The sequence below is a fragment of the Siniperca chuatsi genome, linkage group LG13 (assembly GCF_020085105.1).
Source record: "Siniperca chuatsi isolate FFG_IHB_CAS linkage group LG13, ASM2008510v1, whole genome shotgun sequence".
NCBI classification, from domain to species: domain Eukaryota; kingdom Metazoa; phylum Chordata; class Actinopteri; order Centrarchiformes; family Sinipercidae; genus Siniperca; species Siniperca chuatsi.
In genome coordinates, this window is record NC_058054.1 from 7,343,416 (window position 1) to 7,359,503 (window position 16,088).

The following is a 16,088-nucleotide window of genomic DNA, read 5'->3' on the forward strand; positions in this document are numbered from 1 at the left end:
AAAACAAAGATATCTCAGAGAGTCCTGCGCACAATATGACAGCTAATCAAAAAGAGGACGGCTGTCAATAGGCTTCATGGACATTGGTCATTCTGCTGCAGTGCAGATGGATTATGGTGAGAGAGATGACTCAGTCTGTCAGGACTCCCATCTTCAACCCAGCAGGAGTGCTAGCCGATAATCGAAATCTCTGGCAGGGGTCATCGGGTTGACGAGTGTGTTTGTGTGTTGTACGTGTGGGTGCATTTTAAAAGAGTAGGGGGGGAGATGGAAAAACAAGAAAGACAGAAAAAGATGTATAAAGATGAATATACAGGGGGGGGGAAAAGAGACATAAGAGAGAGTGAGCCAATATATGAAGCCAAGTAGCAGACGGCGGAGGCTTAATGGGGTGTGTTTGTGTGAGTGAGCGTACAAGCTTTCAATAGTGTGATTGCTTCTGTGTATTGAAAATTACGGACACGGTTTATGTGCTATGTGAGCAGCGGGCAGCAGATCTGAAGCTCGTCCGTGTTTGCCAGGCTGTAGCGCCAGTCCTCAGTGATCAATTTCCCAGAGTGCCGCTGGGTGTAGAGACCCCTCCTATTTCCCATCATGATATTCAATAAACGTCTGACAGGGCTCAGGCCTGTGGTCAGCTTCATTTATCTGGGCCAACTGACTGCAACTCCTTGTTCACACCAAAGTTGATGTCAGCCAGCGATGTTTCCAGCAGCGGGGCCCAAGGATTTTTCAGATTTATATTTTATTTTTTTAAACCACTTACTCGGTTCAGCTGGCTCCGACCTTTGGTATCAACACCAGTACTTTAGTATCCGTCTACATAGTGGAGACAAATATCAGTGTCAAATCAACTGTCAGAAACTCTATTGTAGTCTCTGAAATCTGAACCAGGAACAGTTCAAACGGATATATCCTCAACAAATGACTCCATACTAATCAAAAACAGCCAATGTGTCATTTTACCTCTTTTTAATGGAAGTGGTGACCATTGTTCTGGAAGCCGCACAAAACAGCTGCTTTGATCCTCTGCTTTGGCTCTAAAAATCACTAGACCAGGTTTGACACTTTAAGCATTTAAAGTGAGATAAACAATTGCTCAATTGTCACATTTCCCTCAGCGAAAACATCATATTAAAAAGTGCCTTTGTTTTCATTTAAAATCATAATCCATAGGAGGTATTGCAAGATGACATCGCACTAGGTTTAGATAGCATGCTTATGGCTAACTCTTGAAAAACCAATTGTTGTGCTGTCTTTATTATAACGACAAGTTGCTCAAATTTATGATACCCATTTAGCTTGAATATGGACAGAAAATATCTGGTGGAACACAGCTCACCTTGAGTTTGCAAGAAATCAGATTTGTTGTCCAAATGGCCCTTTTTGCCTTAAAACAGTAAAACATTGAATACTTATCTGGTATTAGCATTACAGCCTTTGTTTTTCTAGAATAACAAAATAATTTGAAATGAACATACACAAATCTGCACTAACTACTATTGACATATTATCATCCTTATAAAGATGAAATGATATGGCGTACGCGTACAGCTGCCTGCTACTGCTGAAAACAATGCTAATGAGAGCGGTGAGAGTAATCAAAACATACAGTTGCAGGGTGAAAAACCAAAATGATGAGCTAAAAGACACTAAAACAGAAACACTGAAATCACAGTCTGACACAGTCTCAACAAAACTGATTACCAAAAACTTGACAAACCTACTACTTATTGAAGGGATATTGCATTGGATAATACTGTATAAACAGTTATAGTAATGTGTCCACTCAGAATTTTGTGTGTGTTTCTCAGAGGCAGCTGAACCACAAACGTGAGCAACACCAATGTCTGCTCTTGCTTGTGGCAAAGATTAATGTGACTTATTTACTTTTCTGAGGCACAAGTTGAAGGGGAAGTATAAAAATTGTTTTTTAATAGGCTCATAATGGAAAATCTTACAAGAAAGATACAGGACCCAAGACCGTCTGTTTTGAATGCAGAGCACATGTTCTAAAGGTGCAATGAGGAGTAATAGGTGTTCATTTGTGAAGGTCGGCCCGACTGAAAGCCACAATCCATTTGGGAATGAGGTGAATGCACAATTCCTCGCCGCAATCCTGCCTATCCATTCTGCTGAATTTCATGGTGGCCCCTCCATACTGAGACCAGGAGGCACTTGCATTTCACACTTAGAGCTGTCACCATGGAAACGACACAAAGAATCTGTTGGTGGATGTTGAACATAACTTTCTGTTCTGTGTCCAAATTAAGGACAAGCGTGGACACGCTTAGAATAACAAAAACACAGGAGCACAAATAAATAGCTGCCTACGCAAAAGGCATAAAAGATGACAAATGTGAAATCTTGACATTAACAAATGGATGTTGAAAATGTCTGGATTACATCAACATTGGTCTGTTCCTGTGGTTTTTTAGTGTGCCCAACTGACCCTGGTGTTTGTATGGGTCTCTTACCTGATGGATGATCTCAGACACTGGCAGCTGGTCCACATACGAGTACTTCTCTTTTTGCAGCTCTCCATTCACAGCACTAAAAGAGATAACACACACACAACACACTCTTTTGGCATCTACCTGAAGTAAGTAAATTGCACTTTGGAAACATTAAGCTTTTGTTATGTGGGACGCCATTAGTCAGTGATGAAGAAAAGCTGTCAGGAAGAGGAACAGACTCCAGCGTTTCTGTTGGCAGTGTGTGTGTGTGTGTGATTGACAGATCATTTCAGAGTCACGTCAATGATATGCAATGCAAATTCATGCAAATGAACCCATTTTTTTCCTCTTGATAAATGGGAGAAAAAAATCCTGTGGAACCATAAGAGTCAAAATCATATTGACAATAATGGATGTGATCGGAATGGATCCTGTGTATATCACTACAAAACTCAAAAGGACAAGACAAACAAACAAACAAACAAACAAGAAATTTGTGTGATAGAAAGTGGTTCTACACATAAAATCTATCTTTTGAGCAACCCATTCACTACCTTCTGAAGTAAACATCAATGCAGCAATCGATGAAAGTTAGAGGGAGCTTCAGAGTCAACTTCAATACTCATTCGGGGTTGGCGATATATTTGTTGAACAGGTAAACAACCAAATACAGCTAATGTTTGTTGTTGATGCTACACAGCAAACATCAGCTCTCCATGGCGTCTCATCTGCTACGATTTTACAAACAGTCAGCAGCAGTGATGGTGCGTCATCTTGGTAGCTCTTTGCCAGTTTAAAGAAATACAAATGAAACATTCCACTTCAGCTTTTAGTATGGCATGAGCAGTGAGGCACAGAATTACCTGAATCCACAAAAAACAATGGAAAAAGGCTTTCCAAGAGAGTCAGTAATAACACAAAGCATGCAGAAAAGTGAGATAATTTAATATACTTCAATATGTGCATCCTGGCACTCATGACATAAAGAACCAAAAAAGGCTTGGACTGGCAGCTACTCTGGATTGCAGCGTCTTTCAAATTTGGGTAATCTTCCTCAGACAATCCAAGCTACCTGAGTCAGTCTGTACTACCAACATTGGCTGGTTATGATAAACATGTAAACATGGTTATGATACGCAGCCTTCAGTCTAATCTCTTAAATTCCACCAATTACACATTTCACTCCTATAACACTGTTGGATTCACAATGTTTAAGAAAAGTATCAAAATCGATGCAGAACCAGACATATCTTTTTTATTCAACACATTATTCTTCCTTGTCAAAGCCTGGTGCCTACATTACCCACAATGCAACTCGACCACCGACAATTCAGTCAGAGATTCGGATGTGTTAGCTAGTAGCAACTAATGTAGCCTCGAGCCGCTAGACTCAAAAAGAGATGAGGAGCGTGCTACAGAGCTAAGATCACTTCTTTCTAACTCCACACATCCACTCACAAAAGGCTTTATACAACTTTGTTCACATATGCAGTAGCACACCTCCCAACACTTGTAAACTGACTTTGATGTGTAAAATCTGTGGAGTTCCCCTTTAAGTACAACAGTAAAACAGTTGGTTGACAGGTGGTAAGCTTTCAGACAGATTTCGCTAAACAACAACTGGAAAAAACAGAAAGCTTTGGGTTGTGGAGGAACCCATGCATTTGTATTTCAGAAATGTAGTTCTCTACATCTACCACTAGAACTTAGGCATATCTTAGTGAGAAAATATTTAAAGACTTTACATAACTGACTACTTTTGTATGTGTTTTCTAAGCAACTAAGCTACTGACACTCGGTTGGAAAACTTGGTATGTGTAAAATATGTATCGATGTATCTAAGGCCAGTATACAAAGATGCATAACCTGATGTAAGAACAAAACTCTGCTCAGTTTTCAAAGTGAAAGATGGACTCTTCCGGGCCTTTCATTCCTTTAGGAAAGCTGATTGTAAAACACGTGAATTGTGGGTTAGGAATAAAGCCATTTACATTTAAACTAATGCTCTTGGCTACAGCGACTTAATGTATATTAATGAAGTAAGTTGTGGTTCAGTGTGTCTTGCTCAAGGACACTGAAAAAGGTCACGACATGGCAGTTGATGGATAGACATTAGTAAACGTGAGACAAGATGTATTAAACCTGTGACCTTTAAGATACTGGTTATCCAGTCACAGGGCTCTCCTGCTTCCATTGTTGCCCAGTATTAAAAAAGCATTAATGAGACACACCATCACACTGGGTGACATATTCCATCATTCCAATGAACATGGGCACAGTATTCAGTCCCACATACATCGTCCTGCTGCTGTAAATACTCACTAGAGTATTTATTACTCGTCTGAAAATAGTATCCCAAACAAATACACAATTTACTCTTGTTTTATTTTGCTACAGTACCCAGCTGTTTTAGGCTCAATTGCTGCGTCTTTTTAAAAATTAAACTTTATATTTGTGACCTGTTTTTAAAGCTTCACGTCTTTAGTATGAATGGGCGTGGGGATGAGAGCAACAGACAGTCTGAGAAGTCAGGAAATATTCGGAGGCAGGCTATTGTTGAGTTTGGTCTTTCCATTGGATTTGTTGACAGTAACAAAAATATAAAATATCACCTGCCTTATGCTTTACAGCTATATTGTCAATGGTTTTCTCATCAGCATTAATCACAAATTTGGTTTGCAAATGAAAAGTACAATGCAGAAAAATGTCCCATTCTTGCTACTACTGGCTGATTTACTCTACTTGACCACAGCATTACTTTCTGGTGTCAGATTTATTCAGTGTTGGAAATCTTGGCCACTAAGTGATGAATTAAAACTTAACTACTAACACCTTCAGTACAGTATTAGCTAAATGACTTGTCAGGTGACCTCCACCTTGAAAAAATCTAATTTGGTCCCCCTTCATTGCTTTTCTGGAAGAAGTCCATATTGATTCGAATGATAACTCCCTTAGAGGATCGGTGTAGAGTGGCTACTAGCTATGGGGGTTTTTTCCTCCACTTTTTTTCTGAATTTAACTTTAAAATTCCTGTTAACAGTATTTTTCTTTTGATTTTCTGTTTGTTTTGTCACCTTGTACCCTCTTAACTATGTTAACTATGTATTCTTGTAGGTTTACCATGTTCTGTTGCACTGGCTCTATTTTATGGGAAACTGAAACATTCAACTGTGTCAACTTTGTAAACACTAACAGAACTTTAGTAAAAATACATGCGACTAAAAACAAAAGCACGAAACAAAAACAGAACTGTTAGGTGTTATGTCATTTTGACAAACACTTGTCAAACCCATTATGACTATTTGGATCCACCAACACGCCAAGGGCAGTTCTGAAGTGCTTGTATGCTTTCATGTTTGTCTCCAACATCACAATCTGATATAGAGTCAGGAAGAAGAGTCTCAGCTAAAGGTCACTGTTGAGTGGAGGTTCAACTGAGTGACTGTCTTTGGCTAATCAAAGAAAGTTCAGGTCAGACAGCTGCTGACAAAGTGGACCATATCCCCCTGTGAACCACCATGGCTCTCCTCCAACCACTTGCTGTGTGAAGCAACCCGTTCTCCTTTTTCTCTGTGTTCTTCTCTCTCAGCTACTTTTGCTCAACATTTTTCTCTCTGGCTTTTGTTCCCTTGCCCTTCCTTCATTATTTTCCTGGCTTTATCCCTTTCTATTCAACTGCATTTCTCTGCCCCTTCTCTCTTCTCACCCCGTCTGTATGGTAGTGAAAAAGTTGCTCTGACAGACAGGAAAAGAGACAGAAGAAAACAGGCCGGGCTGGCAGGCAGGGAGACGATCTCCTGCTGAGCCCTCTATGTGCTCGTAGCTCTTTCTACCACTGGAAACATGTCACTTAGTGCACCGACGTCTCACCACTGATTCCCCCCCTTTTCACTTAGCACAAGAGATGAGCTCTAATTCAATTCAAACCACTTTCCACTTTATTTTCGATAAAGAGATTTTTGGAGAGGATTTTTCAATCCACTCAGCTGATTCTAATGGATGTGACTGCCCCTCCCCACCTCCAGCTCTGGTATCACTGCTGTCTCCAGCTGCCGTCTTTAGGTCAAACAAATTTCCTTTTAACATCTGTTCTACTAATGGCCCAAGTAGGTTTTGTAGACTCTATAGAGCGCTGCAGGTCACAAATTAAAATAAATTTACTTTACGACTCAATGGGATATGAATTCAGCTTTAATTTGATACTATTACTGTTATTATTTTGGGAGCCCTGTAACCCACAGGAAGACATGTCTTAGTCAACAGCAACCTATGGCTGGAAGTGAGTAACTACACAATGTCAATACACTGTTAAGTCTATGTATAATGAAGAGGACTGAGGAGGTCCATTAAAATGTTCTCTCCATCAAGTGCAATTCACTTAATGGAAGAGCCTGTTCTGAGGGAAACCGGGCATTTAGAAATGGGTGAGAGGAGAGGAGAGAGTAAGAGAGGGATGAGAGCGAGAGAGGAAAGCAAGCAAGAGAACAAGTAAGTGACAGGCATACACACTTGAACACACATGTTCCCATCTTCTCTAAATATCCTCCTCCACTTGTCTGAGTGGCCGAATGAGCTGACAAAAGTGGATTAAAATGGCACTATATTTAATAAAAGGTTGTTCCAGAGGACATATGTGATCTTTTCTCAGTTTGAACACACGCAGATTACTACAACCCATTTTCAGGTCTTATGAAACGCTACCAGTGGTGTCCGGACGATGGGGTCTCATAAAGATCCTGTGTCTCTTAGTGATGGTTTTTTGAGATGATCCAGATGTGTTGGCAAAGGGTTTAACAAAGAAAATCCCAATTCATATGAGATTTATTTCTTTAAGGGAGGTGGGATGATTACTGTAAATGGGGCAGCAACTAACGATTATTTTCATTACTGATAATCTTCCGATTATTTTCCCAATTAACTGATTGCAAAAAGGATTAAGTGAAAAATGCCCTTTATAATTAGAGCCTTAGGTGAGAAATTCAAATTGCTTGTTTAATCCAACCAACAGTCTAAAACTCAAATATATTCAGCTTACTATCATATATAACAAAGAAAAGCAGAAAATCTTCACATTTGAGAAGCTGGAACCAGCAAATGTTTGGCATTCAGGGCAAACAGGATTAATAGATCATCAAAATAGTTGCTGGTTAATTGTGGATTGACCAATCAATTAATTGACTAATTATTTAACTACTACTGGTAATCCCATCCAGAACGCACATGTGATATTTCATCCCATATAATTACAGCTCTGATTTCTTACTGTATTTTCTTTCCCATAATTTAAGTCCAGGGAGACACTTGTATTTCAGAATCAGAAATACTTTATTGATCCCTGAGGGGAAACTCTTTTGTTACAGCTTCTCACTATCACGTCAGTGCACTCAGGAATAGAATTTCTGCATTTGTGTGCATAAAGCTGCATTTCCTGTTACTGAATTTCATCAGCTCAGCACACAGTTTCAGTTTTGTGTTACAACTGAAGAAGTAAAGAATTTTGCTAACTTGAGAGATGCCAGCTTGTTGACAACAACATTCAGTAAACTCATACGATGAAGGGGGAAAAAAGAAAAAACATTACGAGAGCAAGACCCTACAAGATTATCAAATGGGCTATTTTAATTTCATTTTACAGATGATTCTGCCATGGCTAATCTGCCTTTGTTTAGCCTAACAGTTATTATGTGTAGTTAAAATACTAAAAGACTGTCCAAACCTATGAGAAGCACAAAAAATATTTTATTACCCACCTCCCCATGCAATATTAATCTCATCCAGCACTTAATGCTAATGACACTCTGTAATGTGACATACAAAAAGGACGGAAAGTGTCGTTAGCCTCCCTAATATCTTTGAACTTTCACAGTAGCGTTTTCTATCATTCTTAAAAGTAGAAAGATGCTACTAGTGCTTTGCTGCATCAGTAAACTCCATTAAACTTCAAATGAATCAGGGGATTGCTGGTTTCTTACATCAGAACTGGAGATAAAACGCCTCTCTAGGACTGAATTAGGGCAACAGCCAGCTCGATAACACTGGCGGTGTGTTTCTGTGTTGCACTGGGGATCAGCAGAACAATGTTTTGGCCTTAATCAATAATAAAGTAATAGGGGAAGCTGTGCACAATGACTAACTAGCCTGAGGCCAAAACAGCCGATGACTAAAATCAGTATGGCAATTGCCTCTAATTACTAATTAGCAGCCAACCACATTAGATTATTTGACTATAATACCTCCCAGTGGTTCAATTAAATCCCAGCTTAATGAAATTAATAGAAGTGGGGGGAGCGTAATCGTGAATAAAATCACATCTGTTTGTAAAGCACCACAATCTATTCTTTACCTGCAGCCTAATGAGTCAATATATGGAGGACTGTTTGCATTTTGGTGCTCTAGCTGTGTGTTTCCTCAAACCTCCGGTGATTGTCCTTATTATGGGATTAGTGTGTCTAGGAACTGGCTAATATGAGAAAGCTAACAAAATGTCACCAGGCACAAAGGATGTTGAGCAGATGATGTTTAAGAGTTTGACAGCACTCTACAGCCATCTAGTGGCCAAATGTATTTATCACAGCATGTGTCAACCTGATGCAATGAAAGAATGTACTAAATTCGACTTGGATGTATTTTGTGCAGTTCACCACAGGGTAGTGCCATAGATAAACCATCAGAAACACTGCTGCTCACTCAATGCCACTTATGAAGAGTGACTGAATTATAACCTGAGGCCAGACAAGGAAAATGCCCAGTTATGATCTTCACTTTGCTGTGAAATAGAGCAGTAAGTGCTGGTACTGATTATAAAAAGCAGTAAATGAGCTAATGATCTAAATGAGCTATACTATTAACTCAAACGGTCATGTCACAATCAGGTCTTAAAATCACCTACAGGGTAGTCATAGCGACATCCACTGTGTGGTTTACTCTCCCAGAAACAGGCCACTCAACACATCATTAGTAGAGAAATCAATATCACTAATGTGAGATGTTCTAAATAGAAATCGAAGTCTAGTTAGTTGGGAACCAAACATAAAACGAATTTGGCCTGCAGCACTTAAATTAAAACCAAGAGAAGCTGACCTCAATTAAGGTTTTTACCTCCAGGTTGTCCCTAATCCACCTCAGAAATCGCATCACTTTAGAGCTAAAAGTAACTTTAATTTCCACAGGATTACTGTTATTATTTGCATTGTAATGATATTTGCCGCTCATTATAATAAATTATGTTTCAGCTCTTCCCTGATATAGAATATCGTGTATTTGGGCTTTTAAAATATTATTAAATAGTGTAAAGAGGAAAAAATTTCAAAGAGAAGGTTTTTGAAAGATATGTAAAAAAAGGTAGAAACTGATTTGTCAAGCCTTGTTGAGAGATCGTTCCAGATGGCCTTTTGTAGTCTACCTTAAATAGTCAGGTTTTAAGACCCTGGAGACACTTATTGGTGTTTCTATGACTTCTCATATAGAAACCTGCACAGTTAAGCATCCTAAATACTATTTGAGCTTGGCAACTTTGCTTAAACAATACATCCAGATAATCAGAGACTGCAACATACACTATTACACTATTTGACATATTTGGCTTTTCTTCAAAAAGCTGCTATTCATATTATAAATACTGTCATGTAAGAAAAAGACAAAAGAATGAAAGACAAAACAAATAAACTCAGCTTACTTCTGCTCCACCAGCTTGATGGGGTCGGTCAAGTTGATGGTTTCCATGGTGATCTCGACTTTGCGGACGCTACCAAAGAAATCTGTGATGAGGACACTTCCTGGGTCCCTCAGAAAAAGGTCAGTACGGTGCCCCGGAGTGGACACACACTGACTCTTGGGACATACTTTGAACTGGGGAAGCAGACAAAACACAAGCAGTGGTTTAGAAATATGCAACTTAGCGCAATAGACTGCACCAACAGTGGCAGTTGGCAACTGGTGGCTCTATTCCCATTAGAGCCACCCACTCAACAAAACCAAAACGAATATTATAAGTATGTAAATACTGTAAATATCAACTCATGGTGCTGTCAGGAGCTTTAGCTAAAAGCATTAATTACATGGTGTAGGTCACTTTTGGCATTTTAATACTCAGACAGTGTTTAAGAGTTTGTATCTCCTACTTTTCATACCACAGACAGCAAACTGCAGCTAGCAGCCAGCTACGTCAAACATAGCTAGAGCTGCAGTGGGAGGTGTTAAAATATGTGACTGTGTGTGGAGAAGATTAGAGGCATGAAGCCTGACATTTGTGCATGTCATCGTCAATTACAAATCTTTCCGTGCCTGGTGTGTTACCACTTGTGGGTTAATCCTCTTAAGTGTGATTCATCAGTTTGTTGTCCGACTGGGCTCTCCATTTGAAAATAGAATAAAATCATTAAACCGAGGTTATCTCTGTCAGCCACAGAGGACCTGAAAAACACAGGACTGGTGGAGGATTTTGTTGGGAAGGAGGAGGCAATTTCTTTTTCATCAAAGGGCACGCCTTTGCAGACTGGATTAAAAAAAAGAAAACTTTGTGGGCGTGTCTGGGAAATCCATAGTATTGATCCTTAATTCCACAAAATAGCACAAGAACAAAGAGTGCATCTTCAGAAAAAGGATAATTGGAAAGAATAATAAGCTTTAGTCAGAGCACATTGATTGAGCTCAGACTGAGTGCCAATAAGGATTGATAGTGTTTTGATTGTAACTCCTGGTGAGGCAGGGTAGGTGGTGGGGATGAGGAGTGGTCCCCGCGGCCAGTGGATCTCTGCAGGAGTGTAAAAGATGAAAAGGGAGGTGCTGCTGAGACTGAGCCATGGCCCGGAGCAGCATGTACTCACCATCACTACCGACATGTGTCAAAGGCCAACAACCTTAGCACAGTATCAGACATTCTGCTTGAGTCCTGTGAGCCCTGTGTGACTTTCATCTGGCTCCTTTAGGACCAGACACTTCATAACACTAGACAGAGGAGGAGGGCAGTGCAGGACAGATACTGTCTCACTATTAAAAACGTACCAAACCCCAAATGCTTTCACAGGAACTGAATCACACAGTCTATAGACCACAAAAAAATGTATCCAGCATGAATATATGTTGTATTATTGGGCCACATTAAATCGATTAATCCTTATCGAGAAAAAGGCCCATCGCAATTTCTCATAACCCAAATTGAAGTCTTCAAATTGCTTGTGTTTTTTGACCAAAACCCGATGATAATCAAGTTAGTGCTAAGTAAGTACCTAAAACCTAAAATAATCAAAATCCACACATTTGAGAAACTGGATCCACCAAATGTTTTGGCATTTTTGCTATATAAATGACAGTTAACTATTTTCAGAATTGTTTATCAATTTAGTTTCGCAATTTGACCAATCATTTAATCAAGTAATTGTTTCAGCACCATTGTATTCTTACTCCTTGGAAGTGAATAAAGGGGAAAATTGTAGCTTTAAGTAAATACTCACAAAGATAAGTTACATAAAGCAAACACAAATGTATGTGTGTTTATGTAAAACAGACATCTACTGCTTAAGTGTGTACATGCACACCTATAAGACATATCAAGTAGCAGAGTGCACACACACTAACATCTATAAGTGTGCATGGTACACTAGTGCTATATCGATTAGTCAATCCAATTATCACTTGTTATTTATCAAGTAAAAATGCAAAAATGTTCATATCATTGATAAAACTTTGTCACCCTGGGCTCTGGGAAACTGTAATGGGCATATTTCACTATTTTCTGACATTTTAGAGACGAAACAATGAATCTATTAATAGAAAAAACTTAACTGATAATGACAATAAACGTTAATTGCTGCTCTACAGTACACATGTACTCTCTGACGTTGGGTAAAAGGGATGCACATGCACACACACACACACACACACACATCCTCACCAGGTCATTCATGTTGGCTTTGCTTGCAGGGTGGATGTCCTCCAGGAACTCCAGCAGATAGAAGGTGTAACGGTCCATCAAATGGACGCCTATGGCCAAATCTGGCTGGTGCTAGAAAAGGACAGGAGGGAAAAAAATACAAGAATAAGAATATTCAATAGCCAACAGCACTTTATCAGCACAGGTGCTTTGGTGGCATTTTTAGTTTTGGTTCAGAACTCCTCCTTCCCTGTTTTTAGACACATTGAAAATTTGTTTCTTTGGATTATCAAAACAAAGCAACAGTCTTGTGTCATCCTCTACAAATAATTCCTTCTCCTCCGGATACATCACCACAAAAATATGTCACTTTGTTTTGATGCATGATTATAGTGTGTGGTGTAATTTTGAAAATACTATCAAAGTCTGATCGGTGAAGTCTGGCATTGTGACTGATGGGCAAATAAATGGAGACCAACCTAAGGCTGCCGATCAAGGCTGCAAACATTGTAACTGCACTTGTTTTTAGTGTATGGGAGGAATTAAATTAGTGACTAGTGGTGGCAGGGTGCCATAATGACATGGTGGTTTTAATGGCTCATGCTTTGCAGACATAGGTTGAAGAATAGTGCTTCTTTTGTATTCAGAGATGGTGTCAGGAGCAAATAAATAGCACCAACACTAAGTGCTGGGTAATGACGTCAAAAGAAAAATATTTTGACAACTTGTCTTCAAACTATGTCACTTTTGCCTCACCCCTAATCAGTGTGGCAAAGTGTGTAATGTCAAGTGACATGGGTGTCATTCTGTAATGTAGAGAGAAAATAGATGTCAAAAGCACATCAGGCTTCAGTTTTAGGGTTAGGGTTAAGGTTATGTATGCAGTGAGGTAAAACTGAAAAATTGTTTAAGAAAAAAAGTGCTTATGATGAGCTATAACAATGATTTACAGAGATCAAAACTAAAAGTATTCTGATGATTAAACAGAGGTCATGATTTTTCAAGAGTTTTACAGTGAATTAACATTTTGGAGTGATGAGGTCATTAGCTGAATGAAGGCAGTCTCATCTGTCTTTCAAGGAAGCAGCTGCAACCAACATGAAAGCTTTTTCAGTGGGAAAAATAAACTAGTTTATGAGGATTCAATAATGGACATAGGAAACTACAGTTCAACTGACCATTTGATAAGCCCCACCCCCCTTAGTTACGGTTGCTACGCCTGTTTGAACATTTCATTCTTGCCCGGCAACAGTGACAGATTTACCACTCAAAATGGCTGTGTTTAATTTACTATACTACTATATAGTGCACTACATTTACTGTCTGCCATTTTATCTGAATGTGTAAATTTGTCCACTATGTACTGCCCTCAAAAATTCCACAATGAAACCAAAAAAGTAGCGTCCACAGCATGGACACTGCTTTCTGCTAACAATCCCAGAATGCAATGCGCTGCATTTTATAGATGCGAAAACTACAGTTGTGTGACTCCTGTCAGTGATGACGATAAGCAAATTTACTGCTCAGTATCGAGTGTCCAATATGTAGGGAGTAGTGAATGAGTGAACAAGGCAGTGATTTCGGACAGAGCTAGACAAAGCTTCTTGTTTCCAGCCGGTTACCAGTGACTGAAACAAAAAACTGTCGCTGCCAGATTTTAGCTGTAGCTAGCTAGATAACTAAGCTAATGTTAGTTCCATGAGTTGGTTGAAAACGCTTAACCTGGGTGACTTTTTAATGTTTCCAGCTGAGTCGATTTTAAAATACCAACCCTGTATGTGTACTTGATGACTACATACATGATATTGTGCTAAAAGACTGAGGCTAAAGCTACATGTCCCAGGCAAAAAGTTAGCATCCTCACCAGAAGTGATCCATGTAGAAGACATGGAAATAGAGGAGTGGCATTGTTTTGTATTGCAGTGTAGAGCTAGTTAGTCCTGGTATTATTAGTATGATAAGAAAAAAATTAAGATCAGACTGTTTGGTTCTGATTAGCTTCCATTATTGAGTATTTTTTCAGTTTTATTGTTTCAAGAGAAAAGGATTTTAGGATGTGGACTGACTGATGTAATTAGAAAAACACAACACTATCTTGGGTAACGTTGACTGGGGTTACTTAAGTGTTAACCTCTCCAAATCCAATAAAGAGCAGGTTAAGAAAACACTCAGATTATATTCCAGTTTTCATAAATTTCACACTTCATGTTTGGAGAAGAAGAATTTGTATTATGGGCTGAGTATGTATGAACATAGCTTGGTCTTCAGTTGCAATGTGCTATCAAATGTGCTGCTTATTAGAAAACCTGACAAACTGGTTGATGATTTTTAATTTCTCTCTTCCATATGAGGGCAGGTAACTCACCGACAGGGAGTCCTCTCCAACTTGACTGCTGGCCAAAGCCATGAGGTTTGGAGAGTAGAACCTCTCATACATGGAGGCACCCTGACAGGTGTCAATTATGAAGAGCAGCTCATTGTACCTGGAGACACACACACACACACAGGATCATGTATATTTTAAAACAAAACTGTTGAGAGAAGACACATCTGGCATAACACTCGTCCATTTGTTCCAGTAAAACCTGGTATCACACAGGTCTTTCATCCATCTTTCATACTGCAGTTGCCATGGTCACCAAAAAAAAACATCAGCTTCATTCAGTCCCTCTAACACACCCACGCAAACAGTTTCTCCCTCCTTCCTCCGTTTCTTCCTCTAATAAAGAGAAATTCATTTAAATGGCTTCCCCCTGTTTAGGCAAAATTATAAGACTTTTATATCCAGTTGACTGAAGTGAGGTGGCTTGGGGACGATGAAGGGAGGTGGCAAAGTCTCTATGGTGACTGTAATTTGGCATTTCAAGCCTGCAATTATCACATCAGCATCAAAGCTGGCGTCACTAAGCTTTTATCTAGCAGCCTGGGGTAACTGATTCTATTGATAGGTTTGGAGGACAATAGAGGCGCTGTTAGCAGAAAGCCACTTTTGCTCATTTAGTGTCTCACAAGTCACAAATTAAACACAGCAGCACCTTAAAAAGGGATAGTTAAAAAAAAATACAGATTTGTTGTGAGCAGTTTCATGTAGGAACTATTTTCTTTCTATTTTGGGGTGAACTGTCCTTTTAAGAAGCAACCAATTCCGAGTCTCTCCTTCCTTCATAAGAGGTTGTGTTAGTATATGTATTATAGTAATTCCCTTGCTGTTATAGTGGCATATGATGTGTTACATTAGTTTATTAGGTTGGGCATTTATGGAAATGAGTCAAATCCAAGGCAGCTTCAACAGTACCAACACTGACATAATTCAGTAAAAAACTATAAAGCTGTTATAATCAATATTTTTATATTAACAATGGCTTAAATGAATATGTAATTTGAAAGGGCTTCCTCATAGTGATGAACCCACTCTGTAGTTCTCTCAGCTCTATAGAGTATTTAACTTTCAGCTGACTGTTTTTGTTTCACAGTCCACAACTTTACAGTTTTGGTTCCCTCTTTTTTCACTGACCTCTCCTGGCTGAAAGTTTAATGTTTGTTGTACATCTGACAACACCCAACACTGACATCTGTTGCACTTGTAGCCACATCTAACACCAATTTCACTGTGTACGGACCACACCCCAAATACACCGGAGGTAATCAAAAACAATACTTTGAGCCAGTGTTAATTTACTTCTTAAAAACTCCACCTTTTAGCACCAAAGCACTGTTGTAGCCAAGTGTTGTAAATGAGAGAATCGACAAACGCCATGCAT

General features: G+C 39.2%; 1 protein-coding gene across 2 annotated transcripts in view; it reads right to left on the reverse strand.

Annotated features, from left to right (window-relative positions):
- The window catches only part of pigk (phosphatidylinositol glycan anchor biosynthesis, class K), a 34,250-nt gene that overhangs the window by 13,426 nt on the left and 4,736 nt on the right, over positions 1-16,088 (reverse strand). For both annotated transcript variants that reach the window (XM_044218805.1, XM_044218804.1), the window contains exons 7-10: positions 14,693-14,810; positions 12,349-12,459; positions 10,132-10,304; positions 2,478-2,553 (exon numbers count right to left, since the gene is read on the reverse strand). In XM_044218805.1, coding sequence (XP_044074740.1) covers positions 2,478-2,553; positions 10,132-10,304; positions 12,349-12,459; positions 14,693-14,810 — 478 coding nt within the window. The remainder of the gene's footprint in view (positions 1-2,477; positions 2,554-10,131; positions 10,305-12,348; positions 12,460-14,692; positions 14,811-16,088) is intronic.